The sequence below is a fragment of the Melanostigma gelatinosum genome (assembly GCF_949748355.1).
Source record: "Melanostigma gelatinosum genome assembly, chromosome: 2".
In the NCBI taxonomy this organism is placed as follows: Eukaryota; Metazoa; Chordata; class Actinopteri; order Perciformes; family Zoarcidae; genus Melanostigma; species Melanostigma gelatinosum.
Genome location: NC_136635.1, coordinates 10383002 through 10396018, shown reverse-complemented (window position 1 = coordinate 10396018; position 13017 = coordinate 10383002). Strand labels below are relative to the sequence as shown.

Genomic DNA, 13017 nt, shown 5'->3' with positions numbered 1-13017 from the left:
GTGAACTGATGCATCATAAAAGAGAAATATGAACACCAGCGCCCCCAACGGTCTCTAGTCCATGTAGCTGTCATATAACTAACTCAGTATGCTGAACAGAAAATAACAGTACCAATCAATAAAAACAATTACAAGATTCGATCATAAACCATTTCTAAGAAATGAAATAACTAACTGTCCTGATGGAAGCGAGGAAAAAACATTTTGACATTTATATAACATTTATAACCGTTAACTATTGTTACATTCTGTTGACGACTTTGTGTATATTCTTGCTCTCGATGTGAAATTTAGGTTTATTCTTAAAAAGCAATAATACTCATTTTAAGGAATGAGAATAAACTATACCGTTAGCAAATAAGACCTCTTAACAAACCGAAGTCTGACAATATATACTAGATATCAGATTAGATAATTATGCAACATGAACCACAAGTGCTACTGATAATCTCAGTTAACAGTCTAGTGTGTGATGTAAACCAGTTCATTTTATTAGAATTCAAACGTATTAGACAATTGTAAAATCTTCAAGGAGAGGCTGGATAACATATATGGTCCACCAGTGTCTCCAACTTTGATCTTTTAATTGAAAAACCATGATTGTTAAATCCAATGATGTCATGCGTGTTCAATTTAGATCAGGATTATATCGGTGAGTGAGAGCAACATGCAGAGAGCGCCCTCTGCTGGGTATCACTGCATTGCACATCAGGAGCGCTCCAGACGATGGAAACAACATCATAAACACCTCAACAATCACATGCCATCCAGTGAAATACAATGAAACAAATAAGACCACCACACACCCCCCTACGGTATGAATCAAGTTAAGAAAATAAGATGTGTTTGGAAGTAAGAGTTGAGTTTTTGAGACAGTGGTGAGGGAATGAGGTGGTAAAGTAGTGACAGAAACCACCAGAGTATCAAAAGTCTGTTAAAGTGACAGAGATACATTAATTTGCTTTATTATTTACAATACATTTACAAAAGTAAACTAGAACTAATGTCAGCTGACGTTGCTGTTGTGTAGTTGCTAATTCAATTATGATAGATGTTCATGAAGCACATTTGGGAATCATTGTCTATTGTCTTCTTTTCACAGGGGATGACCGTCGTATTCTTGACAAACAGCGGCCGAAACTAACTGTCCAACGAGATAAAAACGGTTTTTACGTTGGCTGAAGGTCTCACCAGAAGCCTTGAGGAAAAGTAATGAATGATGTTCTATAATATTTACATACGTTGTTGCATGAATTCATTGTCGATTAATCATCCCTGTACAAAATTAAACAGCCTTGTTGCAGACCTCCCCGACGGCATCCTGCAGCTTCTTAACGGACTCCATCACCAGCCGGAAACTTTCATGGAAGCTGCCGTTGCCTTCCTTCACCCAGGCCGCCTGCAGCTCTCTGACCCACGTCAGGATCCCGTCCAGCTGTTTCTGCACCTCCCTCTGCTCCTCCAGCTCAGCGAGCAGGGCCTGCCTGGCACACACTTCTGCTTCGTAGGCTCTCTGGAGGTCAGCCAGGGACGACTCCAGCCTCAGCACCTCCTTGATGGAGCAGGACCACAGTCACACCACAGACAGATACATCAGTTTCCTGTTTTCAGCAGCATACGCACAGATTATAATAAGTAGAAACAAACCATATTTTATAACAAATGCACTGCAAGTTTAAACAATCATCTATACTGATCGAACCCTTAAAAAACTGGAGTAACAGACACAAATAGCTAATACATAAAAATGTGTCACATTGTTAAAGGACAATTTAATCTTATCAGTAAGGAACGTCTTTTGAGGCCAAAGACACAGATATCAATATAAAGGTTAGCTTTCAGACGCATCTCTGAGTCTTCAGCACAAAGACACAAAGTCATCACGTGACTTCAGTGTCATTTCCTTCTGCAATTTTTTTGTTGTTGATATTTACAGTAAAGTACATGATTTGTGAGTAACGTCAACGTTATAAAGGCTAAATAAAACAGTGGCTTGTCAGATTGTAATGCCATCAAGTGCTCATTGAGTGATCTAATAACTATCTAATGACTCCTCCACACACCTGTATGTGCTGGGGGTAGGTCTTGTGGAGCTGGTCCTCGGGCAGGAGGACATTCGTCGGAACGGAGAAGCAGCGGCCGGACAGCAGCGCTTCCATCCGCTTCGACAGCTGCTTGAACCGCTCCTCGAGGAACTGCTGCAGCTTCCGGCTGCACTCCCTGGCCCGGGACCGGAGGAGCTCCTCGGCCTCGGACGACTCGCCTTTGCTGAGCTGCCTCACACACACCTTCTCCACTACGGGTAAGATGTCGTACAGGCAGTCCTGGAAGGCGCTGTAGACCCGCAGCATGCATGTCTGCGGGGTGAAGCCGAAAAACTGTGTCTCGTACAATTTTAAAGTCGATGGAAGGATATTGTCCGCCTCTTCGTCAAGCTCTCCGCGAGCATCCACCTCCATCTTTTGACAGGTTTCCCGCGCGCTGTTGAATCGCTTCTTCTTCTTCTTCTTGTAACGTTTTTTTGGCGGTTGTCAAAACAACGAGGTGGTGATCTATCGCCATCTAGTGGTATGAAGGGTACAGCGCACTACAGCGCTGCCATCGAATCCAAAGCTAGATGCTGCGAATATTATAAGATTTAATAAGATTTAATAAGATTCAATAAGATATGATACGATGTATTAAGATATAATAAGATATAATAAGATATGGTGATAAAATAAAGGCCACTCAGTTACTTAGATAGATAGATAGATAGATAGATAGATAGATAGATAGATAGATAGATAGATAGATAGATAGATAGATAGATAGATAGATAGATAGATAGATAGATAGATAGATAGATAGATAGATAGATAGATATAGAAACGTTTCATCCCCAGGGGGAAATTATTTTGTAGCAGCAGCATACATTGTGCATTTCCATACGTAACATATTACGTATGGAAATGCACAGTATATACTGTACAATAAAATAACAGAGCAGATATTGAATTTGAAGAAATAGAATAATAAAAAATAAGATAAAATAGAATAAAAAAATAAAAATGCAAAAAATGCACAGTATATACAATGAATTAGAATGGTATTAAATTAACAACTAGGTAAACTAAACAAACTAAACAGTAGTGCAACGATCACCAACAACAAGCAACGTAGCGTTGTTGTAGTCATTTGAAGGATGATTATCTGGCCAGAGGTGATTCATTATACAATGTTATAGCAGATATAGCAGATACTTGCTGTTAGCCTTATGCATAAATCTGCATTTCTACTTGTTCATATATTTATAAATTACATACATTAAATATAAATTAGGAACACGAAACTACCAAACCTCAGATTAGTTAAAATAGTTTACTGACACAAAATAGTGATGTTTTAGAAAGGCTTTAGAATTGTTAAGAAACAGATTTTTGGATATGGTATTTATCATTGTTATCATTTAATTAATCCGTTTCATTTTCATTTTATCACTAACAAGTACATTTCTCAAACCTATATAAGGATTTTACTTAATCTGTGACGTTTTGGCACTTGCTGCCTGTTTTTGAAAGGTTGGGGAAACAAAAACAGATGCAAAACAAACCCAATGAGATGCAAAATTACCAAAAGTAGATGCAATATGACTACAAACACTGTGCAATATTTATTCTGTCTGTATATAGAATATTACAACACAACAATGATTCTGTCTGTATATATAATATTTTAGTTATTGTGGATTTTTTACTTTTTTATATTCTTTACTGTTTTATTACTTATTGGCTTATTTATAATACATTTTGATACATAGTTTTTTACTGTGTCTCTTGTTTGCACTATCCACTATGCTGCTGTAATCCTGTAAATTACCCCACTGCGGGACTAATAAAGGATTATTTTATTTGATTGGTTTTGGAGGATTCCCTGTATTTTTGTGCCTGTATGTTGCTAAAATGTTTGTTCATTGATTTTTTCAAAATCTAATACAAAAAAGATTTACGTCATGACGCATTACGTACGTTGGGGGGCACGCCCCCTGGTTCGAACGAAAGGGACATGCGCGTGCGCGTCCTTCCTCCACAGCGCCTGCTTCTCTTGGTTCTGCCTGTGTTGATAGCGGCGTTTGCTTTCACACGTGCAATCTCTTCTATGTGAAGCTCTCGCTGTGGGACCCGATTATAAACTCACCCTGCTCTATCAGAATAGGTAAAGTAAACATCGGAGTTGTGTTTGATTTTTTTTTGATATTTTCTACAGCTGCGCAGCCGCTTGCGTGGGGGGGGCTGGAAGTTTAGCTGTGTTAGCATGGTGCTGTTAGCTAGCTAATGCGTCTACTTTTTGTTGTGGTGTTGCTAACGTTAGCTAGCAAGCGAGCCAGTTGAAGTGTAACAAATGCACTAACGTCAGTTCGGTTATAGGTGTGTCTACTACTAGCTGTGAAGCTAACGTGATGTTTCCTCTGTGTGGTCTTGTTTCCAGGTGTAAAGCCATAGTAACCGACCACCATGGGGGCTTATCTGTCGCAACCTAACACGACCAAGACCTCTTCCGATGGCGGCAACGGCAACATGAGCTACGGCTTCTCTGCCATGCAGGGCTGGCGCGTCTCCATGGAGGTGAGGCGGAAAATGAATGACCGGATCAAAAGACGAACGCAACGAAGATAGATTTTGGTTTTGAGTTATAAATGGCGGGATACAGGGTTTGAGGCCTGTTTGTGTATGTATGTCTCAGCGTAGGGCTGGCTGAGATATTTCCACAGCACACAGAGTCGCACCTCTTGGTCCCACAGGGTGTTTTTGGTATGCTGAGTTGCATTGTAATAACACTAGAGTATGTGATTGATGCCTGCTGTTTGAGTCTTTACTGCTCTCATAAGAAAGTACAACCAGTGCCATTGCCTCATTCTGTTAAGTCACTTCTGATGAGAGAACCAGTTGATTAGGAATAATACAGCAGCTCCCAACAGGACAACAACTGTACAATTGCTAATCAAACACATGCGTGTGAGTAATTCAGCTAACAGACATTTGTGGATGTGTGTAATGATAAAACACAAGGCTCATCAACAGGTAACATAAATGTTGTTAATTGATGAAAGTGAGTTGACCAATATAGGCATTTAAATTATTTGACAATGAATGAAGATAATATATAACTGTCTCCCATTAATGTTCAGGTTGCTTTTACAGAAGAGAGAATTCTGAAACTAAGTGTTGTCTAAATTGTCATGTGCATTGTTTGTGTTTATTGTGCAACAGGATGCTCACAATTGTATCACAGAGTTTGATGAGGAGACGGCCATGTTTTCAGTGTATGATGGACACGGAGGTAATGCACACACACTGTGTTCCATTCATATTATTTTGCAGGATAAATTGTGGCGTGTAGAGCATTTATACACGAATATTAGTTTGCGACTTAGCTAAGTCTGGAGCTCATGCGGATAAGACACACTGCGCATAAATACTTTTCAAAAAAACAGTTTCTCCCAAAACTCATGTTCCGTGTCACAAACAGCAGTCAGAGACCCAATACCCCTTTGATTTTTTTAAAATTGCAACACCCATTTTTGTGAAGTGTTTCTGGGGATTTTACCATTTTTATTGTTTGTTTTACACACCTGAGAACTTCGTATTCACGAACCTATCCTGAGAATTTATACAACCTGCTGTACCATTTAGGTGAGGAGGTGGCTCTGTACTGCTCAAAGTACCTTCCTGACATCATCAAGGAGCAGAAGACCTACAAAGATGGCAAACTTCAAAAGGTGAGAAGCCACACGGCCCGTGGCACGGCCTGTCTTAAACAAGTTCGACAGATCAGACGTCTTCACAACCAGAGGCCTGCTGCTTTGAAACGCTCTGAACGGACCCGCAACACGATTCCCATCAACCGATATTACACTGACGCTTAACCTTTACTGACACACTTTCCTTTCTGCGTGATGTTTCCAGGCTCTGGAGGATGCGTTCTTGGCCATCGACAGCAGAACGACCACGGAGGAGGTCATTAAGGAGCTCGTCCAGATCGCTGGGCGTCCCACTGAGCCACCGCCTGCTGTAAAGGTGGCAGAGGAGGACGATTGTGAGTACACCCCTAACAATGGGGTGTAGGTGGTAATGTTTGATGTGTATGTGTTGTAAGGAACGTATAACAAAGCACATTCATGTTGAATAGTACAACGGATTGAGAGTATTAGCATGCAGCAAAATGTAATAAACTAAAAGTAATTATGAATACAAAACATCCTGAAGTGCATGCAGGTACGCTGCAGGTAGTTTAAAAACAGGGATGTTAAATCCTAATTATAATGACCTCATCTAAATGTCTCCATGCTTCTGCCCTCCCTCCAGTGGACACAGAGGAGGCCGCTCTACTCCACGAGGAAGCCACAATGACCATAGAGGAGCTGCTGGTGCGCTACGGCCAGAACCTCAATGCTGTCAAGCATGCAGCTGCCATCAGGTAGCCAAGCTAACTTTTTATTTTGAATTCTAGTAGTTCTTAGTAGTTTGAGCCTTAAAGAGCCTGTGAAACCTCCAGAGGCAACAAGTCAATTTCTACACTAATCAGATTTGCCTCTTTGAACGTGAATCATCCATCACATTAAGGAAGTAGTGGTAGTATTACATGGCCACATTGGTGTTTTTGTCTTTGGACACATTTGTATGTCTTGTGTGTATTTGAATAAAAAAAAAATTAAAGCCATAATCCTCTCTTTGCTTTAATAACTCGGTGAGTCCAGGTTTCGTTGTTTGTTGTGTAAACAGTCGTTAAAGTTTTAGACTCATGTGGTTGGCTTCTCTTTTTGTTTTGTTCGTAGTGCGGCCGCTAAGAAAGCGTCCTGCGCGCAGCCCGAGGCCTCGGGAGACAAAGAGGAAGGTGGGAAAGGACAGAAGGAGGTGATAAATGGAGAGGTGGAGGAGAGCAATGGGAAGGCGAAGAAAGTTGAAGGAGCGGCATGCGGGTCGAAGCTGCGAGCCTGTCGGAGAACAGGAGGTGAAGGCAGCGGTCCAGGTACGGAGTCTTTAACATTGTTGTCCTCAAAAAGATAACATGAAAAAAACGTCTAGTTATTGTTCTAGTTTAAAACTAATTGGAGAATTTAAATTTGTATCCTTTTAATGTGAAAAGGGAAAAAGATTTGCCTGCTCAAATAATGCAATTTTATCTTGGGAATTTACTGTTGTGTTAAAAGAAATAAATGTTGAAGTGAGTAGAAAAGGCTTCATGAGCACCACCTCGTTATCTGAGCACCCACCGTCCTCTCTACAGCCGCTGAGTCTGGAGGTTCAGGAAGCTCCAATGGAGAAGAAAAGGCTGGTAAGGCCGAGGGAGACGCAGGTCCCTCCTGCTCCTCTTTGTCCACTAAAGATGCCGTAGAGTCCAAGTCCAGGTTTTTTGAAGACAGCGAGGAGTCTGGGGAGGGAGAAGAGGAGGAGGGCAGTGATGAAGAGGTGAGAGCAGGAAACCAGGATCAACTGTCCTACTCGGCTGTGAAAGCTCTCTCACATGGCTTGAAATAACTGAAATTGTAATTCTCACCTTTTTCTTTAATTAGGCTGGCAGCGAAGAGGAAGAGGGTGACAGCAGTGAGATGGAGGAAGGGGAGGATTCAGATGAGGGAGACTCTGAAGATGAAGAGGAGGAGGAAATGTGCCTACCTGGAATGGATGGCAAGGAGGAGGTGTGTACAACGGAGATTTAAACAAATCAACAGTCCAAATACAAACATTGTGCCTAATGCCGGGGATATTGGCCGACTCGACTTCTTGATAATCTTTTTAGATGTGTTGAAAGATGAATTTCAGTGAAATGGTCAAGTTAGGAGTGGGAAAAGCAATGCAGTGTTTATGGAGTTAATGTACAGATAAATTACATTGCAATGCAAATGTTAATTGGTGGAATTAGTCATATTGACACCATTGTACCCTTTCCACATGATACAAAAATAATTCACCAAGATTTTTGCTTGTCGTTGTAGAGAGCTGACCAAGTAAGCAGTCATTTGTTTTTAGCCATTTAAAGAGCTCAGTTGGAATTTCCAGCTGTGAAGCAAATGAGCCGGCTGCAGTGTTGGAGAGCCTCACTGCAGCAGAAGCCGAGTTTAGTGATTAGTGAGGACTTTGTGTAAATGAAAGAAGCTTTGACGGCTGCCTGAAAGTCTTTTCCCTGCAGAGAAATGTCTGAAAGCTTTTAAGTAGTTCATGGGGTGAAATAACATACAAAGATTGTCCAGGTTCTTTTTTTTATGGAAAGATGAGATTGTGTTTTAATTAGTGCTGGGCAAGTTAACGCGTTAACGCATTAAAGCCGACGCCTCAAAGCGTGGGGTAAAAAGTAGCGGCTTATAGTCCGAAAAGTACGGTAATCGCAAAAAATCCATGCAATTAAATATTTGAATCGTTGCCCAGCACCAGTTTTAATGTTGGCGTAAAAACCTCCTGGAGGTTTTAATAGTGCGTCACATCTCACATGTTCATGTATTCACAGCCCGGCTCAGACAGCGGCACCACGGCTGTCGTGGCTCTGATCCGAGGAAAACAGCTGATCGTGGCCAACGCTGGAGACTCTCGCTGCGTGGTGTCTGAGAGCGGTACGTCCAACTGATTTGGTGCTTATTTACCTTAATAGATGTGATGCGTTGTAAATAAATGTTTAAAATGTCTGTTAATTAAACTATTGTCTGTGTTTTGACTTTAAACTGCATAGTGGCAGATCTTTTTAATACAAGGCTTTTTAGTAATGCATTAAATGTAAGAGCTGTGTTCCCGTATTGCCGTAGGCAAAGCTGTCGACATGTCGTACGACCACAAGCCAGAGGACGAGGTGGAACTCACTCGCATCAAAAATGCTGGAGGGAAAGTGACCATGGACGGACGGGTCAACGGCGGACTTAACCTGTCCAGAGCTATTGGTATGGCTTGACTTTCTGTGTGACTTTTAGATCAGTCTTGTAAGCGATCATATTTATTGCAGCAAAATTAAACCAAACAGCAGATGTTGTTCAATAATATATACATTTTTTGGGGGGGGGGCCTTCAAATCGTCATCTTAAATGTTTGCCTCCTCTAAGCAGAATGAGTTCCTAACTTTGTCTCTGGCTCTCAGGCGATCACTTCTACAAGAGGAACAGGGCTCTGCCTCCAGAGGAGCAGATGATCTCTGCGATGCCCGACGTCAAAGTTCTGACGCTTAGCGGGGACCACGATTTCATGGTCATTGCCTGTGACGGCATCTGGTGAGTTTTAGCGGTCATGGGCAGTTTATCCCTGTAGTTGATGATTCATAATAAACCGTAGTCTTAAATATGACAGAGTTCCACAGGCCAGTCGCCATGTTAACACACGTGAGGTTGTTTTTTTTTTCTGCCTTTTGATCCGTCATGTAGTTGTTGGTCAGCCCTGTTACCATATGTGTTGTGTGCAGGAATGTGTTGAGCAGTCAGGAGGTGGTGGACTTCATCAGCAAGAGGATCAAACCAGACAAGAGCGGCAAAGTCAGAGCCCTCTCATCCATCGTGGAAGAGGTGAGAAAGAGCTCCTGATACGTACTTAATGCTTGCATACATAATACCGATCCCAAACCAGCCCCCTTTAAGTATTTTATTAGTCTAAGCTTTTATTTGTTGTTCGTCATTACGCTATCTAGCTTGTAGCCTTAGGTGACTCCCAAACATTGACTAACGTACCTCACGTTTCTCGTGATTAAATATGTTTGTGCCTCTTTAATTTCAAACCCCATGTGTCCTCCTGACAGCTGTTGGACCACTGTTTGGCCCCCGACACATCTGGAGACGGGACAGGATGTGACAACATGACCTGCATCATCATCACCCTCCGGCCACACCCATCCCCTGCTCAGCCAGACGACACGAAGAAGAGGAAGAACCGGGAGGAGGCAGAAGGAGCCGAGGCGGGGGAGAGCGGAAACAAAGGCAAAAAGGCTAAAGGCGACTAAAGGCAAAGAGAAACTGTCCCTGAGGGAGCAGCTGGTCCTAGGCTACCCAGATACACCAGAGACGCGTTCTGTTTAATCCTTACCTCACAAACGTGAATTCACCCTAAAACAGATATTACGATTGCTATACGTAAGATCGGCTGAACTAAGATCGTCGGTATAGTTGGTTTTTTTTGTCCTGTTTCAAGCCGATTCTCTTTAACACCCCGTCCAGTTTCTTTGTTTTCGCTCTCGCTGGAAAGAAGCTGGACATGCATTTACTTCTTTAAAAAAAAAAAAATTTACATCACGACTCGCAGGCATGTTGAATAGCACATCGTTTTCCAAGTATTTGTAACTAGAAGGAAGATGCATAACGAACCAGTCTACCAGACATTCACTGCACTCTTTTTCCACGCAACATGGCGGTTTCACCATTTAGTTTTAGTGGAAGTTTGAGGGTGGCTCTCGTAGTGACCCGCGTCTGATTGCCGTTCACATTCGACAGTGACGCACGCATTTTCATTTCAGTTTTGCAACATGTAACCGCACAAAGTCCTCTGTGTGTTGTGTTCAAATTACAAGGCATTCATTGTATCTCAAAGTGCCATAAAAGACACAAATTCCTTTTTTTATAGCCACCCCATCACATCCTCAAATTGACTGAACCCAGAGAAGGGACCCGAAATGGCTGCAGATAGATTTGCAATGTATAAAGGGTAACGGTAGAAAAAGTGATTCAATAAGAGACTATTATTGTATTTTGTAGCCCAAATTGAAGATTAAAATTGCAGCAAGAGTGCGTTTGTTAGTCCAGCGTGGCATTGAATGTGTTGTTTCAGTGAGCGAGAGGGACAGAAGGATTAACGGGACTAGTCCGGTTGCTCTCGTTTCCCCCTTATTGGTACCCATTCACAAGTGAGGATCATTTTTTCAGTCTTGCTGGTTACACAACAACAAATACATCACCATCATCAGCCTTCTCTTCCCCCCCCCCCCCCCCCCCCCCCCATTCCTGCTTTGTGTCTAACAAAATCTGTAAATTTCCAGATGACGAAACGATGCCAGGGTTTTGTGAGCTTGTGTACTTTTCATCTGTAGGATCTGAGAGCAGGGAAACAGGCAGAGACATAAAAGACTGTTTGCCATCCATGTCTCTGTGCGTCCGTCCAGAGCACGGTGGTGATTGAAGCCCTGGACCGGCCCTCCACACAAAGCTCGTCTCCAGGACTTTCTCTACTCTCCCTGTTTGTCCTGTTTCTATTGTAACACCTTTTTAAGATCGTCTTTAGAACATGTGTTTTAAGTAAAAATGTATTTCCACTCAAATGTTTTTGTTTTGATGAATCAATTATTGGCAGTTAATTTTTGTGAGCACACCCTGAAAACGCCCTGACGCTGAACTGTAGAAGATGCACAATGTTACTCTTTGAGTGGAAATACAATTTGAACTTCAGAGCACGAAGACAGTGTCGCTGTTGAGAGTAATTGTCTTTATTTGCAGAAGCCTCATTAAAACCATTGTGTGACTGTACGTTTGTTTCTAGTGTACTATCTCGTCACCATGCCCTTTTTTTCTGTACATAATTTTTTCAATACTTGTAATTGAAGAAAAAGAAAATGCCTTTTCTTCGTAATTGTGAGTCAATGTGACATTTTCGGTGCATACTCATGACACCAGTATGTAAGTACATACAAATACATTTTTTTAAATAATGAGAACCGTATTCCTGTGTTTATTTGAAACAACTAGTGCCGCATTAGCTTTTTAATGATTTTTTTGTTAATTGGGCAATTCTGCTCATAGATCAGATATTGAATCAAACTAAATATTTTAATCGGGCATCATTTTTCAATGCTAGTCAAACTAAAGTTGAGTAAATCAGAAGGCAGCATCCTGTTTGAACAAAGGTATCGACTTGATGTCGTCAATGTTTTTGATGGTTCTTGAGAATCAGACTGAGTACATGACTAAATGGTTTACATGCTGCTTAAGATCAATTAAATGCATGGCTCGATAATACTACGCAAATAATATTTAATCGGTGGTTAAATGCTGCTTTCTGACTTCCAAAAGTCACAATGTTCATCTGTTGCTTTGGTCCAGCACAAGACATCTCCACAACTACTGGACCTCTCCTAGTCGCCCTCTACCAGCCAGACTGACAGAAAACCTATTTCAGTAGATGATACGTTCATGTTCCCCTGAGGATGAACTCTTTCTATAATGAGCTTTTGTTGAGGGCGTGCATTCGGATGTTGTGACATAACATATGTTTTGAGCTGCAACTGCATCATTCCAAAAGGATATTCACCCTGAAAGTGTTCCATTTTGTCAGGCAGGAATGAAATATTTCATTTATGCTAAGTTCCATCTTCATTTAATATACACAGTAAACATGTATTCTGATGCTGACACCTCTGCAGAAATGTTACGATCATCTCTTTGGAGCAGAGCCAGAGGCCTATGATTTAAGAGTGAATGATTACATCAAAATCAAACTGAAAGTAGTTTTAATATTTAGTGACTCACTTAGTCCATATAGTATATATATAGTAAAGTGGCTCTGTGAAGCTACACTTTGGCACAGTGGTGCTTTGAGGTAAATGCTAACATCAGCTGTTTAGTGGGTATAAAGTTAAACTTGCTCACCATCTTTGTTTAGCTGCTAAGATCTAAACACAAGAGCAGCTGATGGGAATGTCAAAACCTTTGCCGGTCATAAAGTATCGGACAACAAAACTGCACTGACACTGATCGCAGGCACTGTATGTATGTAATAAAAGTTGAAATGTCTGAGTTTATAATTTTATTCTATGTACTTTTACTTGTTATTTTATTTTACTTGTATCTATTCATCTGTACTTATTTCTGCAACACCTGAATTTCCCCCCTGGGGATCAATGAAGGTTTTATCTTAAATTAAAAATGTTGACCTGATGATGACGCTAGATGAAAAGTTAAGGGATCGCCAAAGATATTATTATTCATTCTGAAGGTCAACAATGATGTGTATCAAAATGTCATCCAATAGTGCTCCAAACACAGCTGGACAAACTCTTACTTTTGTTATTTTCTGTGTGCAC

General features: G+C 41.2%; 2 protein-coding genes across 2 annotated transcripts; one reads left to right on the top strand and one right to left on the bottom strand.

The window, feature by feature from the left end:
* Positions 1-949: 949 nt before the first annotated feature.
* On the bottom strand, positions 950-2464 carry mis12 (MIS12 kinetochore complex component). The gene is made up of 2 exons (XM_079294700.1): positions 2064-2464; positions 950-1552 (listed from the first exon to the last, which is right to left on the bottom strand). The coding sequence occupies exons 1-2, from the start codon at positions 2457-2459 to the stop codon at positions 1286-1288; spliced, it is 663 nt and encodes a 220-aa protein (XP_079150826.1). The 5' UTR covers positions 2460-2464; the 3' UTR covers positions 950-1285.
* Positions 2465-4093: 1629 nt separating this feature from the next.
* On the top strand, positions 4094-11646 carry ppm1g (protein phosphatase, Mg2+/Mn2+ dependent, 1G). Its single transcript, XM_079283717.1, has 14 exons — positions 4094-4194; positions 4468-4604; positions 5250-5319; positions 5673-5758; positions 5946-6075; positions 6345-6456; positions 6815-7008; positions 7267-7448; positions 7553-7678; positions 8485-8587; positions 8777-8908; positions 9103-9232; positions 9421-9520; positions 9751-11646. The coding sequence occupies exons 2-14, from the start codon at positions 4494-4496 to the stop codon at positions 9949-9951; spliced, it is 1677 nt and encodes a 558-aa protein (XP_079139843.1). The 5' UTR covers positions 4094-4194; positions 4468-4493; the 3' UTR covers positions 9952-11646.
* The last annotated feature ends 1371 nt before the right edge of the window (positions 11647-13017 follow it).